General features: G+C 41.0%; 1 protein-coding gene across 1 annotated transcript in view; it reads left to right on the plus strand.

Moving 5' to 3' along the window:
• PHLPP1 (PH domain and leucine rich repeat protein phosphatase 1) overlaps nt 1–19,100 on the plus strand; it is a 196,885-nt gene that overhangs the window by 98,040 nt on the left and 79,745 nt on the right. The window contains exon 3 of the mRNA XM_028139399.2: nt 6,777–6,902. Coding sequence (XP_027995200.2) covers nt 6,777–6,902 — 126 coding nt within the window. The remainder of the gene's footprint in view (nt 1–6,776; nt 6,903–19,100) is intronic.

A 19,100-nucleotide genomic window follows, 5' to 3' on the forward strand; every position in this document is an offset into this window, starting at 1 on the left:
GCTTGCTTTTTTCTCGATTCCTTTATTCTAATGCTAACCGTGTCAAGTCACACTCGACATCCGAGTGCAAAAGGTTAAATCCGTGCATGGGGGTGGGGTCCTTCAGCCCAGCCTGCACCCTCAGGGAGTTGGATATCCCTCTCGCAATCTGGGACGCTGCGTGCAGCAGTGACCATACTTTTCATACAGGTGAAAGGCATCTTGCTATTGTATGGGCAGCTACATTTTTTTGCCCTGATTATAAAAAGTAGTACATAACATGATCCTTCTGAGGCAGTAGAACCATTTCCTTCATCTGATGGGTGGAAAAACTGAAGCAAAGAGAAGTAATTGGCTTTGTCACACAGTTATAAGTGTCAGAATCAGGGCTGACCACAAAATGTGCAAGCCAGAGTCCATGCATGTCATTGCTGCATCATCCTATTTTTTCAGTGTTGGAGTAGCCTTGTCAGGTTTTAATTTTTAAATCTAAGAGACTGTTCCCAATATATAGGGTAGGGTCCCTAAGCCTAGCCAGTGATCAGGACTGATCTGTGGGGCGACCGGCGGGCAGGGTGACCAGGGGGCCCCTGCTGGCACCCTCCTTGGCTGGTGGCCTGGCGCTGCCAGCTGGCTGGCCTTGCTATCTGGCTGGCTCCGCTGGCTGGCTTGCCACCCCCTAATCACCACTACCAGTTGCCTCCCTCTTGGGGGGCAGACACTCAATGCAGGAGCAGCAACTGCGTTGAGCGTCTGCCCCATGGTGGTCAGGGTGCATCATAGCGACTGGTCATTCTTCTGGTCGTTCCTCTGTTCAATTGATTTGCATATTACGGTTTTATTATATAGGATAGCTTGTAATGAGTGTTAGATAGGTTGGTCATAACCTAGACGTAAGTGTTATAATAATCAAATTTGGCATATAATTGAGCACGATTGTTTGTTTGCATTTTAAAATTAGAATTCCAAATGTGAAGTAAAATAAAACTCTCTTAAAATTTAATTGATGAAAAAGGGTATTTGTATAGTAGAGAAGTTTTTATTCATTGAACAACTATGTTGTATTTAATTTGTTCTTAGGAATTTAATGGATTTTTATATACATTTTATTTAATATTTGCTAAATTATAATGTATAATAAATTGAATACTTATTAACTTACTACTCATGAAAAGTAGCAGAATCAGTACTAGTGTTTCTACTTATGTTCTCATTGTTGTTTTTGTTTTACTTTATTATTTATTTATTTATTTACCCTCACCCAAGGATATTCTTTCATTGATTTTTAGAGAGTGGAAGGAAGGGAAGAGGGAGGGAGAGAGAGAGAGAGGAGAGAGGGAGAGAGGGGGGGGGGGGAGGAAGAAACATCGATTGGTTGCCTCCCACCCACACACACCCTGACACGGGCTAAGGGTGGAGCATGCAATCGAGGTATTTGCCCTTGACAGGGAATCAAATCCATGACCCTTCTTACCACTGAAAACACTGGACAGGGCTAGATTTTATTTTATTGTTGATATTATTACAGATGTCCCCATTTTTCCCCCTTTTGCCCAACTCCACTCCATCCCTCTACCCCTCCCCCCGCTTTTCCTCTTGCTATTACCACACTGTTGTGTTGTCTGTTTAAATGGGTTATGCATATATATTCTTTGGCTAATCCCATCTACTTGTTTCTCTTTACATCTGTTTCATTGCCTCCTCAACAGGTATCCACTGTCCTAGAATATGTATCATCATTTTCTTAAATATGTTTTATCATGTAACTATGTTGTGCTAGGTTTTGATCTGAATAAGAATGCTATTGTACTGTGTGTGATCTTCTGTGAGTGAATTTTTTTCACTCAGTATTAAGTTTTATAATGAGAGTCTATGTTGCTTGCTATATGTGGTTTTTATTTCTGTACTAGAGGCCCGGTGCACAAAATTCATGTACGGGGGGAGGATCCCCTCAGCCCAGCCTGCACCCTCTTCAATCCAGGACCCCTCGGGATCGGGGCCTAAACAGGCAGTCAGACATCCTTCTCACAATCTGGGAACACTGGCTCCTAATTGCTCACCTGCCTGCCTGCCTGTTTGCCCCTAACTGACCTCCCCCTGCCAGCCTGATCACCCCTAACTGCCTTTGCCTGCTAGCCTGGTCACCCCCAACTGCTCGCCCTGCCGGCCTGGTCACCCCACGCAGCCTGCTGTTCAGTCATTTGATCATCCCTCACTAACCCCCCTGCTGGCCTTGTCACCCCATGCAGCCTGCTGTTTGGTCGTCTGTCTGGTTGTTTCAGTCATGACGGCCCCTGGCTTTTTATATATTAGGATAATATTCCACTCTGTAAATGTTCTAAATTCCCATAATTTCTGAATAAACTTTTCTGTTGATGGACATTTGGGTTGCTTCTGTTTTTTTCATTATTATAAATTATGCTGATGAAATAATCTTATGTTTATATGCTTCCTAGTGTGCAAATAGTGTTTGAAGGGGAATAGTTCCCAATTAGATTACTGTGCCTGAAGGGGTCATTTGGTAATATGTGCGTCTGTTTTAATTGTCAAATGATAAAACAGTCAGCCTTATCAGGGTGTAAGCTAAACTATGCGGTGGTAACAAAACCCCCCACATCTCAGTGACTTATCATAACAGTTATTTCTCACTCACACCATATGTCCATTGTGAATTGGTGGGGATTTCTTTTTTTACATAATTGTATAGGGACCCAGCCTGATAGAGGCTCTGCTCTCTTACAACATTTAGAACATGAGGCCTTCCTTTGTTGCTTAGGCAGGGAAAGGCGTAACTGAAGGGTCATTAACCAGCTTATGTATATTTGGCTGCAAAAGTGACACATGCCTCTTCTGTTCACATCTCGTTTGCCAGAACTAGTCACATGACTCCACCTTAATTGCAAAGGGTCTGGGAAATGGAGAAATAGATGACTATATGGTTAATATCAATATCTTAGCTGTAAGGGTACTCTATTGGCACATATAGGGCAGGGACTTAGAGAGTAAACTGTCAGGCAGAGTATTAGACAGTCCTTCAGAATGTACAATGAAGAACTGTTCAATCCAAAATTCCTATAGGTTACTATAATTTAGCAAGGTGACTGGATATAAGACAAAACTAAAAAAATAAACTGGTTACTATAGGAATTTTGACCTTCTTTCTTGAGAAATATTGCTCTTGGACACATACTTAGTGCAGTTATTGGGATATAAGGCATATGCATATTTACTTTTACAAAGTGATAGCAAATTATTTTTCATAGTTATTGTACCATTTTACACTCACATCATTGTACAAGTGTTCTGGTTTCTCTATAGCTTCACCAAACTTTACTGAGGTATAATTAACATACAATAAATGCACATTTTGATAACCATTTTATAATTGTATACTGCCATGAGTATAATTTGATAGCTATATACAACCATCATCATAATCAAGATAGTGATCATGTCAACACCAGAAGTTTTCTTGTGTTCCTTTGCACCCCTTCCCTCCCACCCTTTTCCTCTCACTTCTCCCCATCCCCAAGAACCACTGGCCTGATTTCTGTCAATATAGATTAGTTTAAATGTTATAAAAATTTTTTTTTCTGTAGTGTATAGAAATAGTTTGTTTTTTAGTGTTGTCTTATATCCAGCCACCTTGCTAAATTTTCTTATTTGTTCTAATATGTTTATAGATTCTTTGGAGTTTACTATGTAGCTAATAATGGCATATCTAAATAATGACAATTTGAAAAAAAAAAGCTCCAGAGAAGGACTAAGATGGCGGCATAGGGCGGACGCCTGATTGTTGCCTACCACAACAATTTTGAAACTACAACTGGAAAACAGAGCAGACACCATCCAGAACCACCGGAGGGCTGGCTGAGCGGATGCTCTACAACTAGAATAAAAGAGAGGGGGATGCGGGATGATGCTGATGCCGGTGAGCCAAAGATCACACTTTAAGAACTACGGCTCTGGCGACATAATGGTGGCCTGGAACATGCTCGGCGCGGTTCCCCTGGCGGTCTCCGGCTGAGGGGAAGGCTCTGCTCACTGCCGAGCACGGATGGATGAGCCCCTGGGGGACATGGGGTGGGAGACTCTGTGCTTGCTGACCTCTGAGTCCTTCGAGAATCTCTGCGCCCCGGAAGCGGCCAGGTGCGCACGCCCGGTGACCGGCCGTCGCAGCGACCTCGGACCAGCCCGCCGCCGCGCACCGGGCGCACCAGAGCTTCGCCAAGCCCGCCGCCCAGCGATTTCTGTGGCAGCCTCCCCGGAGCTTTGAGAAAATGGCCCGAGGAATTGCTGAGAAGGAATTGACCAATGGGAGTTGGGATTGGGAAGACGAGGCCCCGCTGGGTCCCGGATCCAGGAGTGCTTGCCCGGCGACCGGCCGCCACTGCAGACCCGAGCGCCATCGCAGCAACCTCGGACCAGCCTGCCACTGTGCACCGGGCGCACTGGAGCTTCGCCGAGCCCGCCGCCCAGCGAGTTCCACGGCAGCCGCCCCGGAGCTTTGAGAAAATGGCCGAAGGAATTGCTGAGAGGGAATGGACTGACAGGAATTGGGATCAAGAAGACGAAGCCCCGCTGGGTCCCAGGTCCGGGTGAGGCTGCGCGCCCCTGGTTCCAGGCGAAGCTGGGACCCAGGTCAGGGTGAGGCTGAGTCCCGGGTCCTGGTGAGGCCGCGCGCCCCTGGGTCCAGGCGAGGCCACGCGCCCCTGGATCCGGGTGAGGCCACGCGCCCCTGGGTCCGGGTGAGGCTGGGTCCCGGGTCCGGGTGAGGGCGCACGCCCCTGAGTCTGGGTGAGGTCGTGCCCCTGGGTCCGGGCGAGACCAAACCAGAGGGAGTCGGACCTGCATTACCACCATTTGTCCACCATCCAGAACTGAAAAGTCAGTGCTGACATGTACACATAAGGAACTGGTGGACATTGAAATTGGGTCTCAAAAGAACTGTTGCTCCAGAAAGAAACTCACTACAGACTGATTCATTTGCCTGTCAGCATAACTATTATTGCTCGTCTCACATTCGGTTCTTATAAGTATATTTCTAGTGACATATGATCTCATTCATCTAGGGGAAATGATGAACAACATAGACTGATGAACAAGAACCGACCCAGAAACAAGGAAGAATCGATCAGACTGTCGGGCCTCAGAGGGAGGGTAGGGGAAGGTGGGAGTAGGGAGGAGAGATCAACCAAAGGACTTGTGTGCATGCATACGAGCCTAACCAATGGTTAAGGACAACAGGGATGGGAGCATCCGTGGGGTGGGGTGTGGGATGGGAATGGGGGGATGAGGACAAATATGTGACACCTTAATCAATAAAGAAATTAAAATAAATAAATAATAAATAAATAAATAAACAATGACAATTTTATTTCTTCCTTAATACATTTCTTTGTCTTATTGTAATGGCCAGAACTCTAGTGTGGTATTGAAAAGAAGCAATAGATACTTGTCTAATCAATGATTTTAAGGAGATTGATACTAACATTGAAGTTTGCCTTAGATGTTTAAGGCAGAGTTTAGGTTGATAGGACTTAGATAAATACCCTTTGTCAGCTCAAGGGAGTTCCTTGTATTCTTAATTTGCTAAGAGTTTTTTATTATGAATGATGACTGGTTGGTGAATGTTATCACATGCTTTTTTTCCTGCAACTGTGGGCATGATCATAGGATGTTCTTCTTTAATCTATTCATGTGATTAATAATTTTATAGTTCTAATAGTAATGCTAAAACATCTTTCCTGAGCTAATTCTAACTTGTTCTTGATATTTTTTTTTCTATATTACTGAATTCTGATGCAATATTTTATTTGAGATAAGTGTTCATGACTGAGATTGGCTTGTAATTTTCCTTTTTTTACTGTCCTGATCTGTTTTTTGTTATAGTGGCCTTATTAGAATAGGTTGGGGTTTCTTCATTTTTTATTTGGTCGATGAGCTCGCACAAGTTGGGAATGATCTGTTTCTTGTAACTTTGGTAGAACTCAACCATAAAACCTGGTATTTTGAGAGGTTTAAAAAATTTTAAGTTTACATGGTGACAGATGGTTACTAGCGTTAGTGGGGTGATCACATTGTAAGATATAAAAATTCCAATCACTATATCATACATCTGAAACTAATGTAACTAATATAAGATTGCATATGAACTGTACTTAAATAAAAAAATTAATTTAAAAATATTCATGATTTAGTGGTGGTAAAACATATTTTTCTAAAAATTTGCCAGAAACTTGCTTATAAGTTTGCTTGGAAATTTGATTTGACTATATCACTGCATTATTAGGACTTTGAAAGTTGTCACGGTAAGGTTTTATTTTAGGTGAATTTCACATTAAATTAAAAAAAAACTAATTTAACATGCCTGAAAAGTTGTAATTCAGAGTAATACAAAAGGTTGTAATTCAGAGTAAAAAGGTTGTAATTCAGAGTAAGACAAAAGTTCTTTAAGTAAAAATCCACCCAAAGTAAAAATTCTTAAGTAAAAATCCTCCCAAGAGGAACTAAGCACCCCAACATCCTATTGTGAGGCTATAGAAAGATAAGAAAGAGGGAGTCTATTCCAATTTTAAACAGGAAAAAGAATTTCACTATTGGGAAATGGAGACAAAACTCCTCTTTTTTTGGTTTACTTGTTACTCAAATTGGTTTATCAGACACGGGTTAAAATAATAGGAGAAATATATATAGGGAAAGATATAAATGTGTACAGGCTCACTGATCTAAGGCATAGTTAAAGGAACGTAGATGATTCTGCTTTCTTACTTGTTTTTGTCTCTTTGTTTGTTTAGGTAGAAGAAGTGAAAAAGCACCAGCACTGTTTAGCATTTAGCTCCTCTGGACCCCAAAGCCAGACTTACTACATTTGTTTTGATACATTCACAGAGTATTTAAGGTGGCTTCGACAAGTCTCTAAGGTAAGCACTTACCCAAGAATTCTTCTGTTCAGCTTCTCTTTGACGAAAAGTTGCTTTCTTTCAGCTTTACCCAGTTCCAAAATACATTCAAAAAATTTTTTTTCATAAACTTCTAGTAGGCAATTTTTCATTTTTTAAAAGCTCATTTGGGCTGAAAAGTAGCTTTTAGAAATTGTGTTCTGTTTGCCAGGTTTTGTTTATACTTTAAAAAAGAATTCAGTGGGTAGGCTGGCATCACTATATTAATGTCAGAGATGAGGAACATGAGGTTGGGACTATTTAAAAGACTGGCCCAGGGAAGACAGCTGCAAAACCACAAAATACCCAGAGAATTGTCACAAATTTCCCCTCATCCTCTGACTACTTTTTCTTGTAAGAGTCTAATCTTGTCATCTCCCTTTTTCTTTTTCAACTTCTGCCTTTTGAATGGTTTAATTTTTTTTAATCTTAATTATTTTGACCATTTTATATACTGGTAGTCCCCTAAAAAAAGATCACCATGACCTATTAAGCAATATACTTACTTGTTTGTATGAAATGGAAACCAGAATAGCATGATAAATAAGGTAAATAAATGCTAGGATTATAAGGTACTGTGTGTGAGGATGTTTTTATATCACATTTATAGAATTATATGTAAAATGGATGAATGGATGAATTATGGTGCTTTGGCTCTTGGTTTTGGGTGTGTTTATGAAATGATGAAACCCCTAGGGTACAAAAGCATGACCATGGAATTTGCTTTCATAGTTTTGAATTTATAATCTAATTTCTTATCCAAGTTCAGTATGATTCACACTGCAGTATGATGGTAATTATTTGTCAAGTGAATGAATAGAGAATAACTTTGTAAAACGCTTAACAGAAAATTAGAGAATAATGTTTAGGAAGTCTTTTTGAAATACTAGTTGCATTTGAATGATCAATTTAAGACATTCTCTGATGATGTGATACCCTTAGAAATAGTAGTTTCTGCTCCTTTTAGAGAAGAAGCAGTGGGCAGAGTTTAGGTTGATAGGACTTAGAAGAGTCTGCCAACCTAGTAGGCAGACGGAAGTTCTAAATGACAGGGTAGCACCCACATTACAGAAAAGGGGAAGGATGGCATGTCTTCTTCAGACCTGCATGTAGAACTAAGGTGATATTAGAAGCAAAAAGCACATCTGTCTGATGGTTTTGAAATTACTCTTGTGGTGGCAAATGTGAATAAGAGTTAAATAATATTGTGCTTTTATATTTAAGTGCTTGTATAGGCAGTAAGTCAATGGCCCACACTCTGCTTTTGACCATAGTTTTGACCATAGTTTTGACCATACGAAATTATGGTCAAAGTACAGTACATTTTTTTGTATGTGGAGTTGTCGATTTTTTAATGTAAACTTTTTATTTTGGAATAAATTTCAGTTTACAGAAAAGCCTCAAAGATAGTACAGAGAGTTTCTACATACCTTTCACCCAGTTTCCCAAACATACAGTACATTTATCAAATCTGAGAAAGCAACATGAGTCCATTTCTGTTAACTAAACTCTGGAATGTATGTGGATGTCACTCGTTTTTCCATTCTTCTCTTGTCCCAGCATCTAATCCAGGGAACCACACGGCATTTGGTTGTTATGTCTCCTTTGTCTCCCCTGGTCTGGGACAGTTTTTCAGTCTTTGTGTTTTCATGACTTCGATGGTTTTGAGGAGTACTGGTCAGGTATTTTATAGAATGTCCTACACAGAGGTATTTTGATCTTCCACACTAAATACAGTGTAATAGGCAGCTGCTTCACATTCTTTTTGGAACAAGTCAGAGGCATAATTTCTTAAACGTGAATAAGGATGTAAATAAAAGTATATGTAAATTATCAAGTTTACGAAAGACAGATAGTTTTGATTTAAACAATAATAGCAAAAAGATGAATAGGTATTGAGTTTAGTAGTGTTGTATATTAAACATCCACACAAATGATAAGTCACTGTTCAGAAGCCAGCAAGTATTTATTCTGTATGTCAGGTATGCATTTTATGCATTGGGATACAGCAAAGAACAAGTTCAATTCCCCTCTCTTGGATGGGCTTACATTGGGACACAGGCAATAAATAAGTAAACAGACAAAAGAAAAAATATCAAATAATCGTAGTTTTGTACTACAAGGTCATATGACAAAGAATGACAGAGGAGGAATAGCTCTTCTGAGGAGGGGGCTTTAAGCAGAAACTTCCATGAAAAAAGAATCTGATTATTGAAGATCTGGTGGAAGGAGTTTTGGGAGAAGATCCTGTTGGAAGCTCTAAAACTAGAAGGAGGGACCGAAAGGCAGGAGTCATGTTATAGACCAGGGTAAAGAGGCTAATTTTATTATTGGCATAATGGCAAGTCATTAAAGAATTTTCTTTCAGAAAGTTACCAATCTGACATTGGCTATTGTGTGCAGAAGAGATGTGTGGGGGCAAGGATGGAAGCAGGGAGGCCTGACTGACGAGAGGCTATTTTGGTGTATACTAGGCAGGAGGTGAGGGTAGAAATGGAGAGATGTGGATAGATTTGTTTTGGAGACTGAGCGACAGAATTACTGATGAATTACATATGGAGTGTGAGGAAAATGGAGAAATACAGAGTGGTTTCTGGGATCTTTGAGTTACTGGATAAATTGTAGCATCAGTCAAAAATCATAGCATAATCAGACTTTTTATATTTGCACCTTTAATAGTGTAGCAAAATGCAGTTCTTAACTTTAGAGTGCTTTCTGGAGAGTCAGCAGAGAGGTGAAGCACAAGAGCTAGGATATGAAATATCTCTTAAAAGGCTGTGGAAAACGTTGATTTCTAAATTGTTGCTGGTGATTGTAAATGTCTTATTTACAATCTGGGTTAATGCTTCTTTCTGTTGCTGGTTGGCCAAAATGCCATCTCCAGGGTCTAATAGGATAGTGTATCCTATAGAATAAAAACCTAATATGCAAATCGACCAAATGGCAGAATGACCGGTTGCTATGACGTGCACTGACCATCAGGGGGCAGATGCTCAACATAGGAGCTGCCCCCTGGTGGTCAGTGCACTCCCACAGGGGGAGCGCTACTCAGCCAGAAGCTGGGCTCATGGCTGGCGAGCACAGTGGCAGTGGCAGGAGTCTCTCCCGACTCCACTGCAGGCAGGTGGTAAGGAACGAGGGCTCCTGGATTATGAGAGCCCCAGACTGCGAGAGGGATGTCTGTCTGCTGGCTTAGGCCTGATCCCCGGGGGGAGCAAGAGTGCCCAGGCCAGGCTGAGGGACTCCCTCCCCCCAGTGCCGATTTTCGTGCACGAGGCCTCTAGTATATAATAAGGCTCTCACTCTAATTATCCAAACTTCTCAATAAGAAGGTAGATGATGGGGAAGAATTGTGAGACCAGAAAACATGACTGTGGTAAGAAAGGGGAGAGGAAAGTTGGTGTGATTTTCCCATTTCACTGATTATTGCCATTAGAAGGGTTTGATATGTATGTGTGGAAATGTAATATAGCTATATGCAAAAGACAATTCATACACATAGACATACACAAGATTACAGCTTACACTTCATACTTACAAGTCATTAAGAATGGCAGACATTGGGGAGAAAGATTTTTTCCTGAAAAGTCAGGAATGGGGGACTAAGGACAAAAAGATTTTAGTAACTAGCAGATTTTAGATACAGGATCTTCCCTTTCTCCAATCTTAAAAACTAGGTACACAAAAATTTTAATAAGTTGTTATGGTTAGTGAATTAAAGAGGAAATGAGTCGTAAAGGATTGACTAAAGAGGTTAGATATTATTGAGGAAATAAGTGAGAATGCCCTATTTAGATATGAATCCTACATAAAATATGGCCACATGCTCCTTTGAAATTGGTAGATTGTGGATATCCCTATTAATCCAGCATCCTGGGAGAATAGGTTGGGGCTACTGGAAAAAGGATGAGAACCTCGCTCCATCTGGGAATATGTGCTGATGGGAAATTTGGGGTGGCGAGGCCTGACTAGTCTAAGCCACTTCTTCTTCCAACTTCCCCTTTCCATTGTCCTCTGTTCTTCCTCATATGTGGGTATCAAGTTTAGTCACACTCGGGGTTACTATGGAAAGTGTTTCTTTTCTTCTGATTGAGAAACAAAACTGCACAGAATGGATTGTCTTTACATCCTGATATTTAAATGAAGAGTCATTCATTTTGATAAGGATCTAAAAGGAAAACAAACCAACAACAGAAATATCTGGGTTTCTGATTTTTAATGACCATTCCCAACCCAGTCAGTCCAATGTTTTTAAAATTAAAATGAATTAGAATCTATAATAAAAGCATAACTTGCTAATTAGACCAAGCAGCTGAACGACCTTCCGGACATCTTTCTGGACGAAGCTGTGGGGGCCGAGGCAGAAGCGGTTAGGGGTGATCAGGCAAGCAGGCAGAGTGGTTAGGGGTGATCAGGCAGACAGGCGAGTGATTAGGGGCGATCAGGCAGGCAGGTAGGCAAGCGGTTAGGAGCCAGCGGTCCCGGATTGCAAGAGGATATTTCCAACTGCCGGTTTAAGTCCGATCCCGGGATGTCTGACTGCCGGTTTAGGACTATTCGGGATCAGGCCTAAACCAGCAGTCGGACATCCCCGGAGGGGTCCCAGATTGCGAGAGGGTGCAGGCCAGGCTGAGGAATCCTTCCCTTCCCTCACCCCCACCCCGCCCCATGCATGAATTTTGTGCACTGAGCCTCTAGAATTAATTTAAAAGGAAACTATTATTTTCAGTTTATGCTTCTGGATCATAGCTACAAGAGAAGTGTTAATCTTTGTTCTAATTTGTTTCATTTGATTTTGGGAAGCTTTATAAAAGATTATTAATGAGGTATTTTCTATCAAAATGGGTTCTTGCATACTTATTTTTTAAACTTAATCTTAGCTTGCCAAAATAATACCTAAGGCAGTCCCTTTAGAGTTTTTATTTTGGGTGGGTGTTAGTGGTAGATACTGTGAGAATAGTTCCTTTGGGAGGATTACAATATTGATTATAAAGTCAACCCTAAAATATTTATGCATGACATGCTTTAAAAATTCCGTAAACATCCTATTAAATGCAGTGTTAAAAATGACTCTGTTTGCGCAACATGTATACAAGTATCCAGCATGTTTTCAAAGTGGTTGGAGGGGCAGTGATGTATGAGGCTGAGGATGGTAGCCATATATATGTTTTATGGCCCAACGTTACAAATGCATGCTGTATAAGGCCACTTAGCTTGTTCATGGGTCTCCTTGTTGATTGGTGGCTGACATGCTGGCAGTTGCTGGTGACTGTGGTTATCACAGTAGTTATCTTCCTGAAGTCTTTCAGTATTAACCATAGTATTTTAACTTTAGGCCTCTTTTTTTTTTTAAGTCACTACAGTTGACTTTTGGACGTCATAATATATTGGGTTAATTCTTAAAATACATAATGTAGGCAAATCAGGGCCACATTTCATGCTGAATTAGAGACCACCTGAAATGATGAGTAAACATCACCCTTTAAATAATATATATATAGTGAGTCACAATTGAACTTTTGGTTTCATGTGCTTAAAAATAAACATTTTATTGTTCAGATTTTACTCAAGAATACTACACTAACCACTTCAGTCAGATCATCCTGGTGTAATAGGATTGAGGTTTTTAACATGTAGATTTGTGTCATTAAATGTAGTAGTTGCAAAGAACCCTTTAAGATTAGTCATCTTTTACACATGTTTTACCTCTTAATTTGAAGTGTAATCTAGGGAGTGTGCTGCTTTTTGTCACTGGCCTTTTCGATGACAAAAAGTTGGTTATATTGGTTATAGTGATAAAGAAACTTTTCTCTCAGTACTGTTCTGCTGAGGAGTCCAGGGCTTTTGGGGGAAAATCCTCACTTCACAATTCATACCCATTTTTTAGATAAAGAATCAGGGCCATTTGACCAAGGACAATCTAGCAAGTCTCTGGTAGAATATGAAGTAAAACTGAAGGTCTGAGTGAAATGGATTTTAGTTTTTAAAATGTTTTGTGATAAATTTGTTTACTTATTTGCGTTTGTATTTTTAAAATTTATTATTAATTTTTCAGTTTAAAAAATCACCTCAAAATAAATATAATTGCACTTCTTGGTCTAAGTATTTAAACTGAGGGGAAGTTGTCAGGAATAAAGATCGTATTTTATTATTTTATTTTAAATTAGTTATTATAACATATTTCTAAAGTTCTTATTTTTTTAAGTTAGCCTGTGGTAGGCAGTATAATGTTTCACAACTGATGTTCATGCCCTAACCCTGAAAACTGTGAATATGTCACCTCATCCCGAGAAAATTGCTCTTGCACCAATTCCGTAGTGAAGTTGTGAGAAAATTCAGTATATGAGATATTTGGGTACAGGAAGACTTCAAGGAAGTAAAGGGCAAGCTGCGTCTTAAAGGCTGAAAAGGAGTTCACCTGTAAGACAAGAGGGGAAAGGATGTTTCGAGGAGAGGTCAAGTGTATACAAAGGCATTGCTGTGTAAGATGTAAAAATGTAATCTTATCACAGATGTCTGAGAAGTGTGGAAAATAGAAAAAATTAGAAGCTAGGTAAAGTAAAAAAAGTGCTGGCCATTCTAGACTATTTCCTGCTAATTCTGTTTCATTTTCTTGGGGAAATTTAACTATAAGTTACCAAATAATATAACTTTCCAATATGTTAATGGACCTGTTAGATAAAATTTCATGTTAATTTCAGGATCTTTCCTTATTCAGTTCTAAAGAACAGGTTACTCATCCATGAGGTAAACATCAAAATAAAAAGACTTTTTGTTTTGTTTCTTCCCCCTTAACTAGTTGATATATTTTATTAATGATAAAATAATTTCACCTGCAGAATTGATCCAGTAGGAACAGCAAAAGTGCAAATAGTAATAACTAACATTTTAGTTACTTTTTCTATGCACCAAGCACTGTTCTTGATGGTACCAGTGAGGTAGGTCCTCATAACAACTCTGGTCTGGTTTTTACAATAAAAGATAACAACTTGTGAGGAGATAGGATAATCTCCATTTTGCAGATGAGGAAACTAAGGTATTAAAGTATCCAGCACTGCTCTATACAGAGAGTTCTACTGCCTCGCTCTTTTTCTTTACTTGTACTTCTAATGTTTATAGTGGCCTGAAGGGACAAAAACCCCAGTATTCAAATAACAACTGAGATTTACTGAAAATGCCAGAGAAGTGTTCATATACACAGTTGTCAACAGAATCCAGGCAGCTCAGTAGTAGAATGAAAGGTGCTTTTATTCAAGCAATCTGTTGAATGGGGTGTGCTGCTAAGGACACTTGAGCATGGCCACTGTGCATCGGCCAATGATCTTCTTAAACGATGACCAAGAGGTATTTAAGAAATCTGAGATGCCTTCTGAGGCATCCAAGGCAGATTAGATTAGTTTCAGTGTTGAGGGGACTACTGTGTCTAATTCTTTAAAAACTGGTCAAGCCCTGGCAGGTGTGGCTTAGTTGGTTGGGCATCGTCCTGTGCACTGAAAGGCTGCCAGTTTGATTCCTGGTCAGGACACATGCCTGGGTTGCGGGCTCAATCCCTGGTAGGGGGCATGCATTAGGCAGCCAATCGATGTTTTTCTGTTTTTAGTTTATCCTTAAATCAATATTTCTCTCCCTCATCCCTTCTTCTCTCTCTAAAAATCAATTAAAATAATAAGTAAGTAAATAAATAAATAAAACTGGTGAGGTATTCTATATCAGGAACTTAGCATATGTCACTAACCAGATGTCTATACCTGGTTATGTTTTATCTTCCTTAAGGGTTTAGTTTTCATGATATACAGTATTTACTTATCTTGGAAGATCCCTATATTTGTAACCCAAAGTACTGAATTTTCTACAACTACTCTGGAGTTAAATTCTTCCATGCACTTATCTTATAATTTCATAAAGAATGGAATGATGGAATAATTGAAAATGTATCAATGAGGTCTCTATGTTAAACTTACTGATCTTGTATGTTAGACTTGGAACTTGAGCACTGAGGTTTTTGTATTTTAGATACAAAATAAGTGGCCTACTTCTAATGATAGAATAATTTAAGTATGTATTTATATTATTTCTTTCAATCAAAAGTTAGAATATAGGCTTTTCGTGGTTAGCTATCTTTCCCCCTCTCCTTTGTCAAGGTGCCCCTTTGGGGAATGCTGTGTGATGGACCTCAGAGACACTCTCAGGTGGCCACTTTCTAAAGAGCTTGTTTACACACATTTTGCCAATAAGGAAATGAGGAAGGAACTCTGAGTTCAGATTTGATCTCCACCCAAGGCGAGCTCTATTTTTCTGTTGTTACTGAGAAACACAATGGGGTTTGTGTATGTGGAGGGGAGATAACTGTCAGGGTGACACAGTTAATGATTCTGCAAGGCGGTTGGTGCCATCTTCTCAGAGCCTTTTACAGTTGCTCTGACTCAGAGGGAGTGAGTGCCAGGCCTGTATTTCCAGTTCAGGCTGTGCAGCGAGTTCGCTGGACAAATACTACAGCGCTGCCCGCTCTTGGACGAGCAGGTCCCTGTACCAGTGCCTGGGAATGCATGCCCATCTTGTCAGTCGAGGGGACTGTCAGGGCTGGAATTGTCACTGGGAGCTCTGAGGTTTGTGTTCTGCTCTGTGTGCTCTTATTGAACTACTGCACACAGGCTCTTAAATTACAGTTGTTGAGTGTCTGTGTCCTCAGGAGACCAAGAGTTTGAAGACAAGGAGTACATCTCTCTAGTACCAAATACAGTGCCTGGTTCATAAAGGCATATGCTAAATATATGTTGAAATAGTCCCTCATCCCATCCCTTCCACCTCCCTGGCAAAGAGATGGCGGGATGCCTAGGAGGGGCTCTCAGTACTGGTTTGTCCATATTGTCTCAGTATTGGTTTGTCCATATTGTTTTGGCTGGTGCTTTAACAGTGAGCCAGGTGTTCGTGTGTTTTCTTCTTCTCTAGCCTGTTGCTCTCTCCATATGCTTTTACTAGTATTTTGGGTCCCTTCTAATCTTAATCATAGTCCCTTTCCTACCCGGATGCTTTTGCCCTCCTCAACTCTCACCTCTCATTTCTGCCTACTAGTGATAGCCTCTCCAGATCTTCCCGTTGTTTTTCATCAGTTTGCCATCTCATTACCCCTAGTGGTTTGGAATATTGTAAATTTGTGTATCTTATTTCTTGGTGTTTTTCCCCCCCATATCATTTAAGGCAAAGAAATGGAAAGATGCTAGAATTTCAAGTAAGATTTACTGAGTCCAAAATTGACTGCTTGATATGTTTCTGTTAGGACATTATTAATGTATATGATTTTATAGGAATGTTTTCTGTTTTTGTTGTTAAACAGATTTTCTTTTCTTTTTTTTAAATATATTTTATTGATTTTTTACAGAGAGGAAGGGAGAGGGATAGAGAGTTAGAAACATCGATGAGAGAGAAACATTGATCAGCTGCCTCTTGCACACCCCCTACTGGGGATGTGCCCGCAACCAAGGTACATGCCCTTGACCGGAATCGAACCTGAGACCCTTGAGTCCGCAGGCCGACGCTCTATCCACTGAGCCAAACCGGTTTCGGCTAAACAGATTTTCTAAAGTGCTAATTAGTAAAGGATCAAGAAATGAGATGTCATTATGAAAAGGTCTGGGGTTAAGTTAAAGCATTTCTTATATTTGTAGAATTTTTTAAAATAGATGATTGCATGTTATGGAGCAGTGAGAATTTAAATTTTATTAAAATTAGAAATTTTTGTTTGATATAACGCTTTCTTGAGGATGAAATAGAAAATAAAGTTGTTAGAATTCTTAGCTAATAAAGATTAATAAGCTTGCTATTCTCCTATATAATAAAAGGCTAATATGCAGTTATCCCCTCGGGAATTCAACTGACCTGGAGTTCAACCGCTCGCTATGACGTGCGCTGACCACCAGGGGCCGGCACAGAATGAAGAAAGGAAGGCCCGGCCGGCAGCTGGGGGAAGGAAGGCCCCAGCTAGCAGCCAGAAGGCCCTGATCAGCCCTGATCGCCAGCCAGGCCTAGGGACCCTACCCATGCATGAATTTTGTGCAGCGGGCCTCTAGTTTAGATTATTAATAAATATTCTAAATTTATATTTTCCTACCCCTTACTTTCCCAAAGCATTTGGGTGGGGAGGTGAGGATGTAAACTAGGTCAGTTGAGGTCAGTAATTTTTTACAGAAGTCTAGTAAACTCCCCAGAGACTACCCCTGTAGCCAGGGCATAATTTCCCAAGCCACGGAAGGCCAGACCAGAGCAATTAATGACTCATAACGCCAGTTTACGACAGTCCTTTACTTTATACAAGCAGAATTATTTGTGCTATTTCAGCTGCTTTGACCAAGCCTTTCAGAGTCATTTTGCTTAACTTGAACATGCCATACACATAACAAGGATAAATACCACTTTACTAAAGTATAGTGGGGACAGAAAATCACATGAATATTATTCTGAACTCTCCCTTGCCTGTGAAAGATGAGTGTCCGCTCGGTGAACATGAAGAATGATGGGAGTGATGCAGGTACAGTCCTGTTGAAAGAGGGGGAGGGGGAGGGTGTTAATTTTGAAAGCATGGTGGGGATAGTTAGGGATAGGAGAGATATACTGGGTTAGAAATGCAGCTCAGCTAGAGTCATAACATATTTTTTTAACATAAATGTCCTAAAGATGGGCAAAGAAACCACTGAGGAAAAGTGCTGCGCTGAGGAGCATGTTAGAAATGTATGGATACCCTGTAGGTAACCTGAAAAGTTCATTGTTCATATTATCATTTCTATTTTTACTCTGAGATGTTCCTTGAGGGAAATATTTTGCGGGCCCAATGAACTTTTTTCATACATGTTTTCAAGTCATTTGGAAAAGAAGACAACCTAAGCAGGTGATTGGAATTTATGTTCATTTTAATGTATCTCCCAACGTATGTAGGATCATGGGGACAAAAAAAAAAAAAAATCCCATTTAATTTACTAACTCAAAATTACCAGCCTTAAAAAATGTTTTGTCGTTAATACAGACTAGCACTGATTTTTTTCCCCAAGCTACAGTTACTTTGAAATTAATTCCTTTGTGTGTGGCTCACTGATGGTCTGTGGGGCTGCATGTAGTGTGTAGTTCTGCCTTGGTCCGAGTGAGCTTTATCTGTGTGACTGCTCAGTGGCAGGAGCAGTGGCCTGTGCTGTGGTCTTTTCTTGTCTTATAGATGTCTGTGGCCTGCAGCTGTGGGCGTTGGTCTAGGGACCCTTGGTCTGCAGGGGCTCTCCTGAATTTCTAAATGAGAACATTTTATTTGCAGCAGCTTGTATAGCTAGCTGGTCAGGGCAGGTACTGTCACACTTCAGAGAAGGAAACACTGGAAGACAGATAGGTGAAGGGACTTATCCAGGGCCACATGGCTAAGAGGTAGAATTGACTCTATATGCCCTAAGTTTTGTTATAACTGTGCCCTTTCTCCTGTATATCCAGCTGCTTGGGCCTCAACTTTATCATCCACTCTTTTGCTGTTTGGGGTGTAATAGAAGTATAGTAGCTTTTGCCATAAGGACTTTATATTCTAACTAGAGGCCCAGTGCACAAAATTCGTGCACAGGGGGAGGAGGGCCCCCCCTCAGCCCAGCCTGCACCCTCTCCAATCCAGGACCCCTTGGGGGATGTCCGACTGCTGGGATCGGGCCGAAACCGGCAGTCAGACATCCCTCTCACAATCAGAGACTGCTGGCTCCTAACTGCTCACCTGCCTGCCTGCCTTATTACCCCTAACTGCCCCCCCCCCCCGCCAGCCTGATCACCCCTACCACCTCTGCCTGCCAGCCTGATCACCCCTACCACCTCTGCCTGCCAGCCTGATCGCCTTTAACTGCCCCCCGCCAGCCTGGTAGCCCCCAACTGCTCCCCCCCCCGCTGGCCTGGTCACCCCTTAATGCCCGCCCCCCCCGCCAGCCTGGTCACCCCTCACTGCCTGCCACCCCGCCAGTCTGGTCACCCCACGCAGCCTGCTGGTCAGTCGTTTGGTCATCTCTCGCTTATCTCCCTGCCAGCCTGGTTGCCCCACACAGCCTGCTGGTGAGTCATTTGTCGTCCCTCATTAACACCCCTGCCGGCCTGCTGTTTGGTTGTTACTGTGAGGGCGTCATGACCAATTTGCATATTACCCTTTTATTATAGATTTGAGTTCCTTTA

The sequence above is a fragment of the Eptesicus fuscus genome, chromosome 12 (assembly GCF_027574615.1).
Source record: "Eptesicus fuscus isolate TK198812 chromosome 12, DD_ASM_mEF_20220401, whole genome shotgun sequence".
Lineage (NCBI taxonomy): Eukaryota > Metazoa > Chordata > Mammalia > Chiroptera > Vespertilionidae > Eptesicus > Eptesicus fuscus.